At 39.5% G+C, this 19314-nt stretch overlaps 1 protein-coding gene across 2 annotated transcripts in view; it reads right to left on the bottom strand.

Moving 5' to 3' along the window:
• TBL13 (TRICHOME BIREFRINGENCE-LIKE 13) overlaps positions 1 to 19314 on the bottom strand; it is a 260977-nt gene that overhangs the window by 150059 nt on the left and 91604 nt on the right. For both annotated transcript variants that reach the window (XM_089385832.1, XM_089385831.1), the window contains exon 2: positions 16715 to 16892. In XM_089385832.1, coding sequence (XP_089241958.1) covers positions 16715 to 16892 — 178 coding nt within the window. The remainder of the gene's footprint in view (positions 1 to 16714; positions 16893 to 19314) is intronic.

Genomic DNA, 19314 nt, shown 5'->3' with positions numbered 1-19314 from the left:
AACAGACCTCATTTAGAATAGCGTATGGCTGTGAATGACTGCGTCTAGGGTATTCTAGGACAGCAGCATTAGGCCTGCGTTTAGGCCTCTCCATACAGTGTTGTGTTCCTCCTTTGCTCGGCCTAGGAGCTTACCTTCTCGGCCCTAGAACTCGGCCTCCTGTAGCAGAAATTCTCGGCCCTCCTTCCAGTGATCTGGTCACCTGAAATGGCCTGCGGCTAGGGCATCATAGGCCTGCATATGAGGCAGTGTGTAGCCCTCCTTCTTGACTGTGTCTAGGACTTGTAGAGATCAGCGTATAGGGCAGCGTGTAGCCCTCCTTGACTGCGTCTACGTCTCATGCTAGGGCTCCTTACCTTCTGCGTTTAGGGCTTCCTCTCCTAGATTTCTCTTCCACTAAAACCCAAAACAAGTGGAGAGAAATCAAGAGTGAAGTGTGTGTGAAATGACTCTCAAGTCATCTCCTTTTATGCTAAAACGTTGAGCACATGTGTGGGTTATTTGGTTGCTGAACGACCTTGACGAATTGTCTTATAACACAAATAAATTCAAAACTCCATGAGTACTTATCGGAATCAGATGATCTTTAGATCAATCCTACACCTCTTGATGAGAGGAGTCCAAGAAAAATATCAGCTGCCATAAATAAGATGACCCACATGGAGTTTGGCTATAGTTGCCAATTTTAACAAAGTATGAAGGAGTGTGAAATCTGAAGCACTATCTCTATGGAAAAGTGAATACTCTGTGGCATCCTTTATGGCATCTTACTAACTGTGGATCCGTGCTCTATGATTCACTTTACAGTCATGTCAATCATGTTTCGAACCTAGGCCAAGTCCTACAATGATTCATTCGAACTCATATGTGGCATTTATATATATGCATCTCTATGGGATGTTGTGCGAGCTCCTATAATGTGAATCTCTGTGTGGAATCTATGTGAGCTTGAAATATGAAGCAAATTCCTGTGAAATAATGTGAGTGACAAAAGAGCTAGCCCCATGACAAGCAAGCATCTTTGCGGCCCATTATCTCTATGGAATTATATCTAAGTTCAAGGCCAAATCATCTGGAGAAGTCAAAAGAAATGACAACCAAGTCTAATCTTTGTGGAAGCGCAAGCCTGTGTTATGTCTCTATGGAAGAAGATACAAACATTTTTGAGGTAAGTATCGTCAACCGTCTCTGTTTTTCAAGATAATGACAGGACTGAAGAGATCTAAGTTTGGTCATCTCTGTAGTAGTCAAATGATGATCCTAGTTCACGCTACCTCATATCTTTGAATGATCATGTAGTTTTGAAAAAGACCAAGGCAAATCTTATCCCTGTAAGTTGAACTATAAAAAGTTTTGATCCTAAGGAAATTAAAGAACCATAAGTATGCATGCTCTGTGGCATTTCTTGTGCGAATCCTGTGGCATCATTTGTTTGAAATTTGTAACCCAAATTTCCATAATGAGTCTATTAATCTCTTAGAATGAAAGCAAAGGTGAGGACTGTTCAATATCACTATTATATGTGCATAAGTATCTGTTGACATATGAAGGTACTGACATACAAACTCTCTGTGTGTTGAATTCCTTAGTATTGTTACCTGAGTGCAAATCGATGTTCAGAAGGTATGAGCCTCCTCCCTCTCCCTGTGGTCGTCTCTGAGGCTCCTAAGGTCTGAGCAATCATGAAAAGATGTCAAGGACTCTGGAAGGATATTGGAATGATCTAAGCCCTCAAGCCTGTCTGTTTACTAAATCTGAAGAAGGTTGCTCAGATTTGATGTTCCTTATATATATATATATATATATATATAAAAGAAGGATGAAATACTCTGAGAGAAGGCCGACCTCTGTAAGAAAGCCAACCTGTCTGGTATTGTTATTTGTATTATCCTGTAGCAAGATCTGAAAATCGTTTCCGTGATCTCTTGAAGTAAAAGTCATGTAAAAGATTATGATGCCTCTCCAAAATCATAAGTCGTATTAAGTTTGCTACAGAAATAAGAACGAAGTTTGTCATCGGGATATTTTATAATTTGGAAGACAGTGACATTTATTTCATGTCAAATCTTACTTTGAGTAATGTGTAGCTCTGCTATAAGCCTCCAAATGAAAGGGACTGTCGTAATAATCTTATCAAATTCGTTTGGATTCGTGATTTGCTGAAGGAGCCCTCTATATAAAATGTTTGCAATGACTTGCATAAGGCTTACATACCTAAATGATGATATATATTGCAAGTGATTCTCCTAAAGGGTTTCCAGATTTGAAGATAATGTGCTTTGTATGACCTTATACGAATCTTGAAAGGTTTTGAAGACCCCGTGGCATCTAAATATTTAATGAAAATTTAAGGTTTGGTAGACTCTGAATGAATGATGCAAGCAATGCATTGATATTAAAAGAAGCATGAAGCCATTGGACAGTGAAATCAATTGCAAGCAAGGGAGAAATAATAAAGGGGCAAAACCTGGAAGTCTGATCAATCTATTGCTGAGAATTTGAGTCTTGATGAAATTGCACCATCTAGGTCCTAAAAGTCTGAATGACTGTTCAGTTTCTTGGAATGATTTGAGCTTGCAAAACGCTGGTAAGGGTTTGAACAAGAAAACCCTAGGGATTTTGAAACCCTAGGATTGTAAATGTTAACTGAAGAAGTTGCAAAAGGAATTGTAAGGATGAATGTTACTCCAAACCCTAGGACTAGTTGATGAAGATAAGCATTAGGAGATAATTAGGGTTTGGACTTTGGAGTGAAAACCCTAGCCAATCAATTGATAACCCTATCTAGGGTTGGGCTTATGAATTAATTTCTTCTGTTTGAAAGACGAAACCCTAGCTCCTATAAGATTTGACATCTTGATGATGAGGTTGATTTGCAGATTGGATGCAAGAAGGCTAACAATCAAGAGGGAGCTGACAAGTTTTCAAAAGATAAGTATTTTGTACTTTGTTTTATTTTTAAATCGTTACTAACAATGTGGACCTCTTGATGTAGACTCATTTATGATGATATGAACAAAGTTCAGCTCTTTGATGATGAAATGGACTCCTTGATGTTCTTGATAATGTGGCTTCTTGACAATAATATGGACTCCTTCATGTTCTTGATGATGTAGATTCTTTGATGATGATATGGAATTATTGATGATGTGGGTTTCTTAATAATGATATAGAATTCTTGATGATGTGGATGATGATAAATACTACTTGTTGATATGGATTCCTTGATGATGTGAACACTTTGATGAAGAGGACAAAATTAACTCCTTAACGAGTTGACCGAGGTTGATTGGATGTACTTAACACATTCTCAAGAGATAAGTACTTTCTTGTTTGTCTCTTGTCCTTGTATATCTTGATTGGTTGTATTTTTCTTCCATGGCCTCCTAACAAGGATTGCAAGTACATGATGTAGTATGTCAAGGTTGTGGCAATCATTGAAAAGATGGATGAACAAAGTGACAAGAAGACTCGTGATTGAATGAGCCTTTGGACTCAAAGGGAGTAGACAAGATCAGCCTAATTGAAGCTTTTTTTGATCCATGATGAAGTCAATTGCGAAAATGGCTTGAAGTCTTGAAGATTAATGTTGATTCAAATCTGTTGAAGAAAAGCACGTAACTTTTCTACTATGTGTTGATGAAGTGTTTCTGACAAGGACTGAGGTTCTCTTCATCCAGTGTAAGCAGGACTTGATTGAAGAATTGTAAGATTGAAAGCATGGTACGAGCTTGGTGAAATCCCTGTTGAGGTTGTGGCATAATGGGTTGTGAGTCCATGGACACTAGCTTGAGGAAAATTTGAGGAAGCTGTTGTTGATTGTTGACTCTATATGGACTAGATCTAAACGACATGGATGGTCCTGCTACCTTAAAGCTAGAAACATAGTTGATTTGTGAAGTTGGTTGCAGATCATTGGATCTTCTGCTGAAATCGATCATGGTATACATATTTGTCGATGTGCAAGTTGTTTGCTTTTGTGAGAAGCGACTTGTTGTTTGTTGGATTCAACCATTGTTGTTGATCATTGCTTTTGTGAGAAGCCCCGGCTGAAGTTGAATGTATAACTGAATGATGTTGCTAAAATGTGTTGAAATCCACCATGGCTACTTCTCTGCGATTGAGCAGGTTGATGATGTTTATGTGAGAAGACTGGAATGGCTAAGAATCCCTTTGGAGAGGGAGCATTGATTAATAGCATCATGAATCTTCCTTAGGTTGCGACTGTGAGACCTATGGATTGGTCAGGAAGATTGTCACTCCCTTAGGCTATGGGCCGAAAGACCAATGGGTCTAGTCAAAGAGCTTGGTTCGAAGGCACTGATTTTGTGATCTCTCCCTTACGTTGTGGGTTGTGAGACCTATGGATTGGTCAGGGAGATTGATATGATGTTCTCTCCCTTAAGTTGTGTGTTGTGAGACCTATGGTTGGTCAGCGAGATTGATTTTGAGTTCCCTTCCTTAGGCTGTGGCTATGAGACCTATGCTTTGGTCGGGAAAGATGAGTTCTCTCCCTTAGGTTGTGGACTATGAGACTATATAGTCGGGGATTAAGAAAGAATTCCTCCTTAAGGTTGTGTTTGTAATACCTATGGATTGGTCAGCGAGATGGACCATGTGCATATGGGTATGGCCTCATGAACAATATTGATTGATGGGACATATTTGATATTATCTTTCCTTGTGATGAGACTTGCGATCTCTCCCTTAGGTTGTGGCTGTGAGACCTATGGATTGGTTGGGGAGATTGATCTTGATAGAAAGAGAGACTTGTATTTGTGATCTCTTCCTTAGGTTGTGGGATGTGAGACCTATGACAGGTCGAGAAGATTGATCTCGAAAGAGAATGAAAAATGCCTCCCTGACTAAGAGGGAGTGTTGGAAAGTATGGTAGCCATGGTCGGTATTTTCATCATGAAGCAAACTGGAAATTTGGATTTTATTTTTGCCTCCAAATTCTACAAGTCGGCCTCATGTTATTTCAAGTCGGTTGGGCCCCAAGAAGGCACCCATTCGACCCCTTTGGAAGTCTATATAAAGGAGAGGTTTCCTCCATCATTTGACAAATCATATTTTTCTTGTCTATCTCTGATACAACGAAGTTGAGAGTAGAAAGAGAAGGCCGAAAAACTGAAGGAGGGATTGGTTCTTGGCTTGGCACTTGACATTTGTCTTGGTTACTAGTTTGGCTATTATATTGATATGATTTCTATTGTAATGATGAATTGAACTCTCTCTCTCTCGCATAAGGAAAGATTTTAGGGTCTTCCCCTTGTGGGTTTTGCCTTAGCCTAAGGCTTGATTTCTGTGTCTCTTGTCTCATGGTTTCATGGTTATTTTCTACTGCTCTTTCATGGTTTATTGGTTGATATTTTCTTTTGTATAATTGCTTAATGATCTTAATTGAATGCAATATGAAATTAATGCTAATTGATCATTGGAAGTAGTTATTTGTTGAAGAAAAATGTATTCTAGCAAAAGTGGCCTAGAAAATCAACAAGATTGGTCTTCAACAAAGACAATATAGATCACTCTTCTTCACTGCATCATCAGTTTCAAGTAGTCAATCCCCCAGCCCATCACTCTTGCAAAGTTTGAAGCTCATCCCTCTTGGCTTGAGACAATGTTTGGCCTCTTCTCTCTCTTGCACTACATTCGGAGCTTAGCTGATACTGCAAAGGGGCAAGGTTGGTACCCATACTTGACTTACTGCTCATCGAAGTTCATTACATCAATCAATTCTATAGCTCATTCTCAATGTTGGTTCACTAGTGTCTCATATCTTCTAACATTTGTTGGCATTATGATTGATAACCTCCCCCCTTTTAAATACTCCCTATACACACCTAGTCACCTTCTACCTACATGACAAGAGTTGAACATGATCATCAAAGAGGACATCTACAGGCAATTTGTGAGGGACCAGGGTAGAGTGGGTTATGCCCAAAGATGGTCTTCTACGTTGAACACTTCCTGGTTATGAGAGATGGACTTATTATTCAACCTCCTTATACATCTCACCACTAGATGCATGCTCTTCAGATATCCCTGGGCCAGTTTAGAGTTGGGTCTCATAGAATACAAATTGAGAGTGACCACCAAATAGTCATGTAGACACAAGATGCCAATCGTGCCATCTCTAGAAGGTAGAGACTAAGGAGCACTTCATCTTCCGTTGCCCAATTATTATGAGATCCAAGGGCAACTCCATTAATTTTTTCTGCGAGATACAAACACTTGGTCAATGCTTTAGTTACCTCGAATAGAGATATGCTTAGCCTTATATATGCAAGACGCTCTTTGTTTCCGCGCTTCCATGCTTCAGCTACATCCACCTCAAAGATCAACTTCTACTCGATAGATTACCTCCTTATTTATGGAGCTCTCAATTGAGGGCACCAAGCAATTAACGGAGACAAATGATCAGGACACAAGACTCCATTCCTATTTTAGAGAGATGGGAGAGGTGCCCCCAAACCAAGCCTCATTCTAGTAGTCAGTTTAGTTGCACATTGAGAACTTCTAGACCTTGGCGACAGGCCCATCCTTGAAAACGGCCAGACAATATTTGCTCAAGCCCCCTGCCCCACCATTCTTCAAGGCAGACATTTATGTTGAGTTTCCTCCATTTGGCCTCGCATGTTAGGAGCATAGTTTAAAAATCAGCTGGTCAGATAGGGCCAGGTAATGAAAAAATATAAAAATCTGATTGGAGGGGTAAGAAGTACATACTACAAACCACCCCTAATCGGCTAGTCCCAACCCTAACAAGACCAATCAGATGTCACATGTGTGGAGGGAGTCCAGGACCCCAGCGGTGGTTTTTGAGGTGGTTTTGGAGGAAACCAGGGGTTGTTTTCCTCCGAAAATAGCCCCCCTTGACTATAAAACCAACCCTTCCCCTCCTAAACCCTAAAGCTAAACAAAAGGCCTAACTCAACCCTAGCAATGTTGGCATTAATGGTAATGTTAAATTCTTAAAAGTAAAAGTTCCTTTTACTTAACTTTTTAACATTACCATTCATTGTTTCAAGATGTTTGAGAGTGGTTCCACTCTCAATGGATTTCATATGGAGAAAGTAGAATTTTAAATCCCACTCAAAATCCAACAGACTTATCAATTTTCAAGATTTCAGGATTTGGGGGATTGCAATGTTTCCATTTGATTCTGCCATGTATGAGTATGGGATTGGCATTTAATCAAGTGCATAAAGCCCTTTATGTACCTTGATGTTGGTAGTATTGATTTTTGAACTTCTTTGATGTTGGTGCTATTAATTGTTGAACTCCACTGCCATGATCTTAACAAAAATGTACCCTTCCCTCAAAGCAAAATAAATGGTTAGGCATGCTAAGCTTTTTCTACCATATTATAAGGTTGACCATCGAGGAGATGAACCCTTTACTGAAACCAAAATCATTGGTTAGGCATGTTAAGCTTTTCCAATTTCTACCATATTATAAGGTTGAGGAATCCAAGTTTGAAGACTTTGAGCTAGATGAGGTTTACATAGCTCTTGTTGATGATCCCATTTCCAGTAGTGGTGAATCAGTGATGAGTTTAACGAGTGGTCATGTTGATCAATGATTTGTAGTAGGTCAGTGGCCCAACAACTTTTAGCATTGTTTTTGGACTCTAGAGGCGAATTGAGCCTCATTGATTATGTATTTTGTTGTTGATATATATTGCACTATGTGCCATATATTCACCCTTACATGGTATATAAATGAGAAAACTTTGCATATTTTGTTTCTAATGTTTGGAATCATGGTTTAAAATCTTAAAAATGTTTTTTTCGTTAAAAATCAATTATTTTTGTATTTCTTCCAAATCCAATTCATTGAATCTGGTTCTGGTTCAAACCCCGATTAGATAGGGGTTCAAAACCTGGTTCCCATTTTTAAAACAATGGCTAGGAGAGAGAGCTCTAATGATCTAGGATCAGCTCTATGGGTCAATAAACCACTCATCTTGTACATCCTTCTCCTGGACTTTTTCTTCATTCTTTGGAGTTGGTTGTCTAGGGTTTTAGATTAGTATGCTCTTTTACTACCTGATTTCTTTGTCTTATAGAGGAGCCACTATAGCGCTCCCACTTTGTACCAACATCATATTACCTATCACAGTCCCACTGACCTACTTTTGTGGTCATTAATTGGACATGAATACATTTATATTTATCTTTATCTTATCTTCTCACTAGTACAAATTGGGAATTGGAAGGGGAAGAAACATAATAAATACAGAAGAAGGCAAGCATCAAATTTGAATTGCCTAGAGCAAACAAGCAGCCTTACTCTCTTGTTTCCATCATTATTCTTTCCTCTCTCTCCTAGCTTTTGCTACCATGTGTCTGGATATCATTGTCTTCAATTCTACAATAGTCACCTTGGTGCAGCCAGCCTTTTGGCTCTTATGGAATAAAGCTCAATTTTGATCCAATAAATCTCTCTAGGTTTGTTTAATCTTTCATTGATATTTTAGGCCAACTTAGCAAGAGTTATTTCAGCTATTTATTTTGATAATTTACCATTCAAGTACATTTTCTATTCATTCTATTTTTCCATGCAAAAGGCTGATGTGCTGAAGATTATTCCACATATTAAACTTTAAGAACTTTGCAATCTAGTTTGGTCACTAACAGGCTAGCCAAACAGCTATTGCTTTGCTGCTTTTTCTATGTTATATCACAGATTTACAGATTAGAACAGCAAGCACTAAGACTAGGGACACCCCCCTGATGTTGGCAAGCACCAGCCCAAACAGAGAGGGAGATTTGCTAGTGATGCTTAGGGAAAGCTTTCCTATTTGTTTGCTGATTTCTATTACTGATCTTCAATGATCATCTTATAGACTTGTTCACAAGTGGTGTAGAAAATAGTGCTAACTGCTAACACCTCTCAAACATAATGATACCACTCCTCTACGGTGCCCAAATTCTCCATCACCACAAAGCTTTAGACAAAAGACAAACAAATAAGTTTTCTTTTGCAATGACTCACAACAACATTACAACGAGGATAAATCTCTTATTTGTAGTTGAAGAACTCAACAACCTCTGCAATAAAATAGCATTACATCTCTAACAACCCTAGATCTATGCTCAAAAAATGAATATTCTCTAACAAACTAAAGAGGATCTAATCAAGCACAAAAAAATTTGGTGCACTAATGCCACATGTACAATACAAAACAATATATGCCTCTACAAAGTGGACACTCTCCTAGAAATATGTTCCACATGTGAACCAAGTTTCAAAAGAGTGGAACATCTTCAAACAAGTGGCCAAAATGCGGCAAAAACTCTCCGGTAGCATATTTTAAAAGCACCAAAACTATGTCAATTTTTGCCCAAATTTCTATTATTAACACATTTAGGAAATCCCACATCCAATATGCATCTAATGGTGTTGATTTGGCAGAATTATGGGCACTCTGTCAAATGATAACTACTCATAAAGCTAGGCCACCGTCAAAAATATATGCAAAATAACCAACTCCATCCACGTGTGTGGCTACCAAACTATAACAACCTCAATCAAATGGTCAAAAAGGAGCAAGTTGACCCCTCAAATAAGTGATAATGTGGCATGTGTGACTCTCAAGAAAATGTGTCCCATCACAATGCCCAATGCAAGTCTCACAATGCTCACAACACCGAATGTAGTCACAAATCTAGACGCAAGCACACAGGTCCCAATGTAGGTACAGAAAACTCGAGTCAAATACACAAATCCTAATGTAACATAATGATGAATCAAGCCTTAATATAAGTGTCATTAGATGGTGATGTGAAAACTTCTAGATGCCCAGAGAAATATATATATAAATAAATATTTATTAATAATTAATTGATAGATGATGATTGTTTACAATGGGGGTTCCTGGCTTATATACCGCCATGGGCACCCTTTGGGGGAAGGGCATGATCTTATGATCGTGCCCTTTCGTCTAATTAACCTAAAATTAAATAATAAACCTAAAATTAAATACTAAATAATTTTTTACATAACAGATGGAGAAAGATCAAGTATCATCCTCTAACTTTTATATAATTTATTAAATTTATACAATTTGCCAAGTTTAACCATGGTGGGGACTACACCAATTTCTATTACATGTGACAACTCCTAAGGCAAGAAGCATTTTCTAGGACACTAAGTTAGGAATATGTGATATGATGGTGACAAGGGAGGGTAACTTCATAAGTTGACTCTCATAGCCACATAAGATCTTTTCAATATGTTCATCCACATTAGTGGATTTAAAGAGAAGGAGCACTTAGCATTGACTTACAATTCCTTAGCCCATTTTTCTTACTACCCCTTTCTTGCCCACTTTTTAATGTGATTGGTCCTTTCTTTAGAACTTCATTGTTAAGCATGGGACTTGAGGCATTGGGCTTTCTTGTAAGGTGGCATGCCTCGAGCTTTATTATTGGCATTCTCCTTTGGCTACATTAACCTCAAGCTTATAGCCCTTGAGATGAGGGCTTTCATGCATGGGACTATTAAGTATAGACCTTGTTATGACACCTGATAAGTCAACCATGAGTGGGAATATGATAAATGTGCATGGACATGATAGGAAAGATAAAGTGTTCAATACTTTTTTGGGGGTATGGACACACTACACCTACCTAGTTCTCTAGTAGTACAACTCAACCCAAGAGTGACAACACGTAAGCAAAAGTATGGTCCGCCATGGTACAACAAGGCAAATAATATCAATTTAAAGTGTTAAGATCCATTATTAGATTTCACCAATGTTCACAATGGTCATGATAGATATATGAGACAATCTCACCATACATGAGCAAAAATGAAAGATACAATAGTATCCAATAAATCAAGCCTCGTCATCATAATCATCAATAGAGCACTGAGGCACTCATCATGTGTACAAAATCATACCTAGGCCAAATCAACAAAATCATGCTAGCATCATCATGAAATCATCAAAGGTGGACATATGCACTATGCAAGAAAGACCATCATGCAACAATATCTCTGATAGGTTTTGAAAAACCAATATGAACTACTCACAACCAAGTATGAACTAGAATATCATGCCTCTAGGAGAGTGTTGCTTGTGCTAAAATTTGTAGCACATGATAACAATCATGTGGTTACCTCTCATACAGTATGAAGGGTAATAGAGAGATCAGCCTTGAAGGAAAGAGAGTTGTTAGAAGGGTTCAGTGGGTGGCATGTCCAGGCAACGTCACATGTTGGAATTTCCACACACCCTAGGTTTGTTCTATGCCCTAGCTAGGAACACAAACACACTAGATATGCCGAACCAAAAACAACTTTGCACAACGGAATATAACAACAAATAGATCAATAACAATATATAGTATTTATGGCCCAAAACACGTTCCTAATTAGTCCATCAATAAGAAAATCATGGGGCTCATGTACTAGGGATCATGGCCCTTTACAAACCCAGTACAATGCTAATATACACAGTCAATCCTCTGATCAATATAATAGGGCTAAGGCCAACACCTTTAGGTCCTCATCTTCCCAATTACAAAATACAACAAACAAGAACTTGACTTACCTATGCTTGTTACTTTAGCCCATAGTCCTCATATAAGCTTTGTACCTTGCTATAGCCCACTTCCTTCTACTGCTACAGACTTCTTTTATCCACAAGATCTGCTCCTTTAGACCTTGTTCAGCTTCCCTGTAGCCTTGGCCAGCTCCTTTAGGCCTGTGGTTGCCTTCTTAGCTTTCTGCCAGTCCTTTGGCACCCTTGTTCAGCTTCACAATAAGCTACTTAAGCCTTGGCTAGCTCCCTTAGCTCACAGACTTCTTGTTGACCATTGTTGTAGGCCTTAGCCTACCCTAACCAGAACTTCAAGCTGCTACAAAAACCTTAACCAGCCTCCACTTGGACTCGACTTGCTTCAGCAATCTTTGTCCTAATTGCGGCCTATGTCACAGGATTCACCGAATTTGAACCTTGAGATTCGAAATTCGGCGAACCCAAAAAAAAAATTCAGATTCGTTCAAGTTCGGTGAACCTGATAGTCAAACCTCAAATTCGAACCTCAATGAATTCAAACCTGATAGTCGAACCTCAACAAATTCGAACCTAAAGGCGAACATAAAGACGAACCTGAAGCCCAATTTTATAAATTTTTAATTTTTTTTGGGGTTCGAGGTTAGATTTCGAGCGGTTTTTGTGAGTTGTTTTAAGGTTTATGAAAAAAACCATCGGCAACACATGGTTTTCTCTTATTTCGCTTCCCAGCAATTAGTTTACCGCGGTGGACACTGGTTTGGCTTTATTTACCATGGTTGTCGATAGATTTTCACAATCCAACTTCAGTCTGGGTGTTTCTCTATTGTGCTTAGTTATGCAGCTGCGTGTTGCTTTATCTGCAATTTCTTGAATTCAATTTCTAGATGCTGCTTGTCCCCACCGCCTGGAGCTTGAAGTTAATAGTGGTCGCGATTTGTGGCTCGTGGGTGCTCACTGCTACTCATATAGTTGTATTGATTGATTTTGATTTTGTGTTATTTTATGTCATATATATATATAGTCGAACTTAATGTCGAACCTCATTGAAAAATTCGAATTCGAATCGAACTTAATTGTTTCCGAACTCGAATTCGAACCCGGACCATGTGACATAGATTGCGGCCTCATTGTTTGATACCACCGAGAAGTTACAACATCCCCTAATCAAGTAATGCCTCTCCTTGTTAGGTTGTGGCCAACCCTAAACACGTTACGACCTGTCTCCAACACACAGAACAGGCCTCAAACAATGCCTTATCCTGGCCTCTTTCACTCAAACAGATGCGGCCTTACTAAGACAGACCCTCAACACACTTGGACAAATCCTTGAACAGATCAGCGAGTCCTTCCTAGGCCTGCGACCCTTTGTGGCCTACTTGCATCCCTCTACAACCTGCTTGCGGTTACCACCTACAGCTAGGTCTCCAACCTGCGACTAGTAGAATAAACACAGAACAGATCCATCTTCCAGCCATAGAATTGACCTCCTTATCCTTAAATTTGTGGCTCCTTTGCTTGCTTTTCCCACAAGTGTGTGTCCTTCCACATCTCTTCTAGCCTTTCCTTTGGCCTATTTATAGTTGTCCAAGGGGTGTGAAACCCCAAGGGCCGCGTCCCTTGGCCTTGCTGGCCGACCTGAGCTTACATGACTCATAATCAAATTAAATTCATTTTGTTGGGTTCTGAGCTCACCCACTCCTTTGGGTCAAAACCCCAAACTTTGGGTATCTTGCCCACAAGCTCCATTTTTGTGCGTTTTCTCCACAAATCTACCCAAATTTCAACACTCCCTCTTAGTGAGGAAGGTATTTCCACCACTACCAGATTTGATCTACAACCACGTCCTTCTAGAAGACTTGGATCTTCGAAGATACCATACTCCTTGAAATATCTAGGTCCATGACCCTTCCTTGCATGGCCATGATTGTCCTCACATGTGCACAGTACCAAGATAAGGTTGTTACAGAAGGATTCTCTCAGCAAGAGGTAGTTGACCTTGATAAGTTATTCCAGATGTCGAAGAATTTTCCCAAGAGGGAGGAGTTGCATTGGATGGGCTCACGCATGCACCACCACTTTGGTTTTTAGTATCAACGAGATTGTACTCATGCTGTATTGTTTTTAGTTCAGCATAGACTTCAATTCGTTATTTGATAGATCTAACACACTCATCTTGGCCCTGTATACAAATGAGTGCATTATTGCAAGAAGCCTCAAACAGTTCATGATGTGATGTGAGAAGATTTTGACCAATGAAGATTGTATAAAGAACAAAGGAGGTTGGCAAGTTGTTGAGGCAGTGTTCCTTGTACAGAAGGTTTTCACCATGAAGATTTTGAAGAGAGCTCAAGACTCAAGTACAGAAAAATGTAATGATCTAAATTCATGTTTCTTCAGGTTCATTGATGGTCAATTGTTTGACCAAGCCCCTAAAAAGGCAAGATTCCAGATACAGAGTATCTTTAATCTTATGTTTGTCACAGAACACTTTACGCTGTAATAGGGAGTGCTGCCTTCTTACTACCTCAAAATGTGTCCACCAGAGCGCCATTAATGGCAGTAGATAGCAGTGAAGGTACAGTGGCAGGTACTCCAGCAGAGTTTCCATACAATGGTCTGCACAGGAGCCTCAATGACAACAGTAGCTGTACACCCTCCTCAGCTGTTGTGTACAGCAGTAATGAAACCTAGGGGCATTTATGGAGGAGAGATAGATAGAGGGTGCATGCATGTGCCATCCTTAGTTCAGTTCCAGTTTAGGTACCTTTTATAGTTAACAGTTTGGTTCAATTTCTGAAATTGCTTCAGTTAGAAGTTACATGCACAATTGGTTAGGGCACTTTTCACATGGCAAATCTCCAAGAATATATGGGGCACAAATCCCTAGAAGAGAGAGATGCATGCATACTTGCACTCCTCTAGTGGGCACAACTTCTTAGGAATAGCTCTTTCATGCAGTTGAGGGCACTAATCCCAGGGCCACGAATATATATAGGGTTTAGGTTTGTTTCAGGTCAGGCACATGTGTCCAGATTCATTATACCTCCTAGTCTATAAAGGAGAAGGCAGAGGTATAGGTTTATTCAATTCAGGTTTTCAGGGTAGGAAGAAGTGGATGAAGGGTAGAGTTTGAAGCTTTCCATGTGTTTCCTGCTTTCAAAATTAATAAACAGAGATGTGATTTGAGTTTCAAATCTTTGTACTTGCTGCCACTTTCTTTAGTTTGATGTGCTTTGCTTCAAGTAAAAATCACATTGCAGTTTTGATAGAGATTTCAGTTTTCTGTTTTCCTAAGAGGTAGGTTAGAAATCAGACTGGGACTGTTTCAATGTGCTGAAGAATTTAAACACTAGAAAGTACCCAGAGCTGAGGGGGGCTGATTGTGAAATCCTGGGGGGTGCTCTAGATCTCCATTATTCCTAACAATCAACGTTAGGGAAAAGAACATCTGAATGGAGGACTCTCTACTTGATAGACCCTACAGCATAGTACTGTGCATGGAGGGAGTCTGGCTTTGGGCCTTCCTAGAGCTGATGATCTGTATATCAGTCCAGTGGTTTATATCCTGGGGTCTGAAACGACAGCTGCTCAGAGTTTTTGTGGAAGTTGATCAAACAGTCAAGGTGGGCAGTTACTAGGAAATTCAAAGTCTCACTGATCTGATATCCAAAGAGACCCAAACCTCTACCTGTTGCTTGCTGACCCAAGCAGACAGGACAACAGGGAGGAAAGAGGAAATCCTTCTGAAAGGCTCTGGCCAGGGCGGTCCATGGACGTACAGCAATCTGTGCCCTTCTGTCTCTTCATCTACAGATCCACAGAATACAAGTGCTGGGTGATCAGCTTCTAAGGCAGCAGTAAACATCCAATGCGCTGTCAGGGATCTGATTGCAGGCATGATAAAGGAGAACATGGAGACCACAAAAGAGACTAGAGAGAAAATATCAAACTTGGTTCATGCCCTCCAATAAAAAAGCAACTTGGAAGGCCAGAAAAAGGGAATGGTCCCAGAGATGATACCTAGCATTAAAAACTTCATGCAGTAAGGTCATGCATCGATTCCGCAAACTGGTGAAAGCTCTCAGGGAAAGGAAAACAGCGATTCTTCCAACTCTGTAGTCCTTTTGAGCCAATCTTTGCAAACCGCCATGTTATGACGAAATACATACATGCCAAAGTGGGCATCATCAGGCTTATGGCAGATGGAATGTGTGCCATCCCTCCTGCTGAATCTATGAATCAACTCCAAGAACCACCAGCTGTGAACTAGAAAATCTGATCCATTAAGGAACACATATTTTTTGAATTAGCTTTATCTGCCTGGAGGAACAACTAACATGCATTGTATAGCGGGGTACTGCAATCTAAACTCTAAAATATAGCTTGCAGGTGTCAATTTTGTCTTTTTCATACAGTCCTCATTCTGGTGATGAACATGGTAGTTTCAATTGGAAAATCCATGCTAGAGATGCATCACAGAGGAAAATCTGAAATGTTTAAAAATATGAGTCCATGTTTGAACCTGTGTATTGATGAAAACTTCAAACAGCCAGGTTCCGTACATCCAGTTTGAATGGGATCCTCCAACAAGTTTAAAAATCCACCATGCATATTAGTCTGAATCAGGAGTAATGTCTCCTGTTTACTAATGAAAAGTCTTTTATTTACCATTACCCATCATAAAGAAGAAGAAAAAACAAGTGAAAATATTATATAGCACTTAATTTTACAGGGAAATGTGCAATCAGAAATATTTCTTTGAAATATATCAGAAATTTATAATAATATATACTAATTTCCTAAAAATTTGGATCTATTGTAGATATTGTGGACGTGCATCTTGTCTTGGATATTTTGAGCTCAAAGAATCATGAATTTTCCAAACAATGTGAAACTAGGAAAATGTATGAATTATACAAACATAGATGATGGAAAACAGCCAATTATACATGTAGAGTTATAACAATGTTAACAACTTTCCAGAGTGAATTAAAACCATAATAAGGAACAAAGAGAAGTAATCTGGAGCAACATCTTGTCAGTTTATCACCAGGAACCATAATCACACTATCACAAAGACAAAAGTTTGAGAGTAAATGCAGAGAGGCATAAGGTTTGAAATGCTAACCAAATAAACATCAACTACTGTATACATGTCGACAAACAGGCCTTGTCATTTACCTTCCATAGCGTGCCAAGAGATTTGTACGATGGTATGCCAGGGTCACATTGTACTGAAGAAAAGTGAAGCCTCGATCAGCCCGTGCAGGACGCCACTTCTTCAAATTATCTGATGCTTGTCTGAGAGTACATACCAATGAAACAAACATGTTTCGATTCAAGGAATCCCCCACAAACCCTGTGATGCCAATAACATAAAAATGTTCGACATATGAAAATTCATGGAAGCCAAAACATGATACATGATGGGTAAAAAAACAATGGAATTCCAAAATGTAAATTAAATTCAACTGAAATGAGTGTTATAAGCACCACCAACAAGAGATTGCACCAGGCAACAAAACGTTGGAAGTGGCTCACATTATCCCAAAATTACTGCAAAATAATTGATAGCGCAAACTCCAGCCTTGATTAGACATTTTGATCAACCAAATCTACAGACCCAGAAGGAAGAAAAAATGGCCCATTGAACCAATAATCATAACATTCCAAGTTCTTGCGGACATAAGTTGTTGGAAACTGACAAAACCAGACAGAAATTGAACAAGTTACCAGTACACAGGAAAAAGTGCACAAACCAATAGAACAATCTGCCTCATGAGTAGTGATACCTACTAGACAGCTTCAATACATCCCCACATTACAGTTCATCAAAATTAAACTTTATGGAAGTCAATAATGAACACAATGTGTTCCTTAGATCCCAGGTTATCATCAACAAAAAGGAATTTCATCAAAGGTAAGAATGGTCATCTATTTTAGACAAGACAGGATCAGCCAGGCTTCACAGCTGCTGCAGGGCTATGTCAGCAGGGTCCCATATATAGGAAGTGGTAAAGATTTTGGTGGCACCTCAGCATAGGTCTCTAAAGTTAGAGAATGTATATACACTCTCATTCTCTCCTTATGTCATTATTGTTATGTATTTATAAGTATTGAGCAAAAACATTTTGCACACTCCATTTGTGGCACTGGAATAAAGCTATTAATGAGAAAATTTGACAAAAAGTGGGTTGTTGAGAGGAACCCCTTTGTGGCTGTAGCAACTTCATTTATAGAGGATATTCGGAGGATTTACTATTGACGATTGTAGTTCAGGCAAGGTACTTCTGCACAGGCCTAAGTGTCTGGGCATCCAAGAAGTCGCCCAAAGTCTCTTTAGGATACTTGCTCAAGTATTATGTTGCTTTTGTAATTTACCTTAAATCTAGAGTAGGAAAAGCGCATAATTTATTATGTTGGCTATTGAACTAAAGAAACCAAGGAAAAGTAAAAATATTTATTTTAGTGATTATGTTTTAATCTCAGCCATTGATCTCAAGTGAGGCGACATCTAATATCAGCCATCAATCACTTTGGAGTTTGGGGCTAAGGATTTAGCTCAATAAGAAGTTACAAAAGCAAGACTAAGGAGAGGAGAAAGACACACCACACAGAGAACAGGAGACTTTAGAGGAGATCCCAGTGATTGAGAGAAGGACATCCATTCAAGTGTGCTAGGTCCGAGAAAGGTACAAAGGTGCAGCAAGGAGATCCAGATCAGCCAAGGCTAGGACTTGATCAGCTGGATCAGATCCAGGTTTGTTGTATGTACTTTCCTCACTGGGCAATTGTCCCAAGACAGGAGCCCAAGTAAGTTCTGATTATTATTAATGAAAAATGATTTGGTTGGGTAGAAATTTGTGTGTACCTGTGTGATTGAGATTGGTTGTTGTGCTTCCGCTGAATAATTTTTTTATGTTAAGAACTCAACTGTGCTTTTATTCAGTAGAAATAAAATCTGCCAGGAATTAATTGCCTGGTGTTAGGTTCTGAAATTAACATGGTATCAAAGTGAAACTCTGAGAAAGCCGATCTCCAAATCACAAAAGCCAGGATTGTATAGGAATCTCAAGGACCAAGTTCGGCCAGTGATCATACAAAGCAGAAACAATTTATTTTATTGCAATGCAAGGGTTGTGATCACAGGTCACGCATCGTATAGGCCAGCTGAGGGCATCAACTGAGAAAACGACGGTCGAGTGAAAATTTTTATTTAAAAAAAATATAAAAAATGGGGTACATAGGCTATCAGATTCCATCAAGTGGTGGTGGCTAGTCTAACAGCACAACAACTGGTCAAGCTACAACGATCGCAGGGTGAGTCAGAGTGTTTCCGTGTGACAGTGAGTAACAATGAACAAAGCGTGGGGGACTTGGCTAGTCGACAGGTCGGTAGTAGGGGGCTGCTTGCAGGGAACCGAGCTACAACAGGGAACAAGGTAGAGTGGTCGACAACTATGTTTGGCAGCTATTGAGAAGATTTTATCTAGCCAACTACACGAAGCAACCATATGCAATAGAAGTGGGACCGACAAGCCGCAACGAGCAAAGAATGGCCAATGCATGGGGAGAACGCAAAGGAGATAGGGGCGGCGGAGGCATCTGGCGGACAGAGCCAAGTCGCGACTCGCTGCAAACATTCAAGCCACAAGTTGAGTTGGTCAGCACTAAGGTAAGCAAGTTCGAAGACAGCGGTCATAGAAGCTGAAAAGTACGTTAAAGCACAACAACTGCCACAAGTTATGTAAGGGGTCAGAGTTTGCAGCCGAGATAGCCAC

The sequence above is a fragment of the Pinus tabuliformis genome, chromosome Q, assembly GCF_031772625.1.
Source record: "Pinus tabuliformis cultivar Carrire ecotype Pingquan chromosome Q, CPIR1, whole genome shotgun sequence".
Classification (NCBI taxonomy): domain Eukaryota; kingdom Viridiplantae; phylum Streptophyta; class Pinopsida; order Pinales; family Pinaceae; genus Pinus; species Pinus tabuliformis.
Note: the sequence above shows the minus strand (reverse complement) of the source record. Positions and strands in the feature narration are given on the sequence as shown.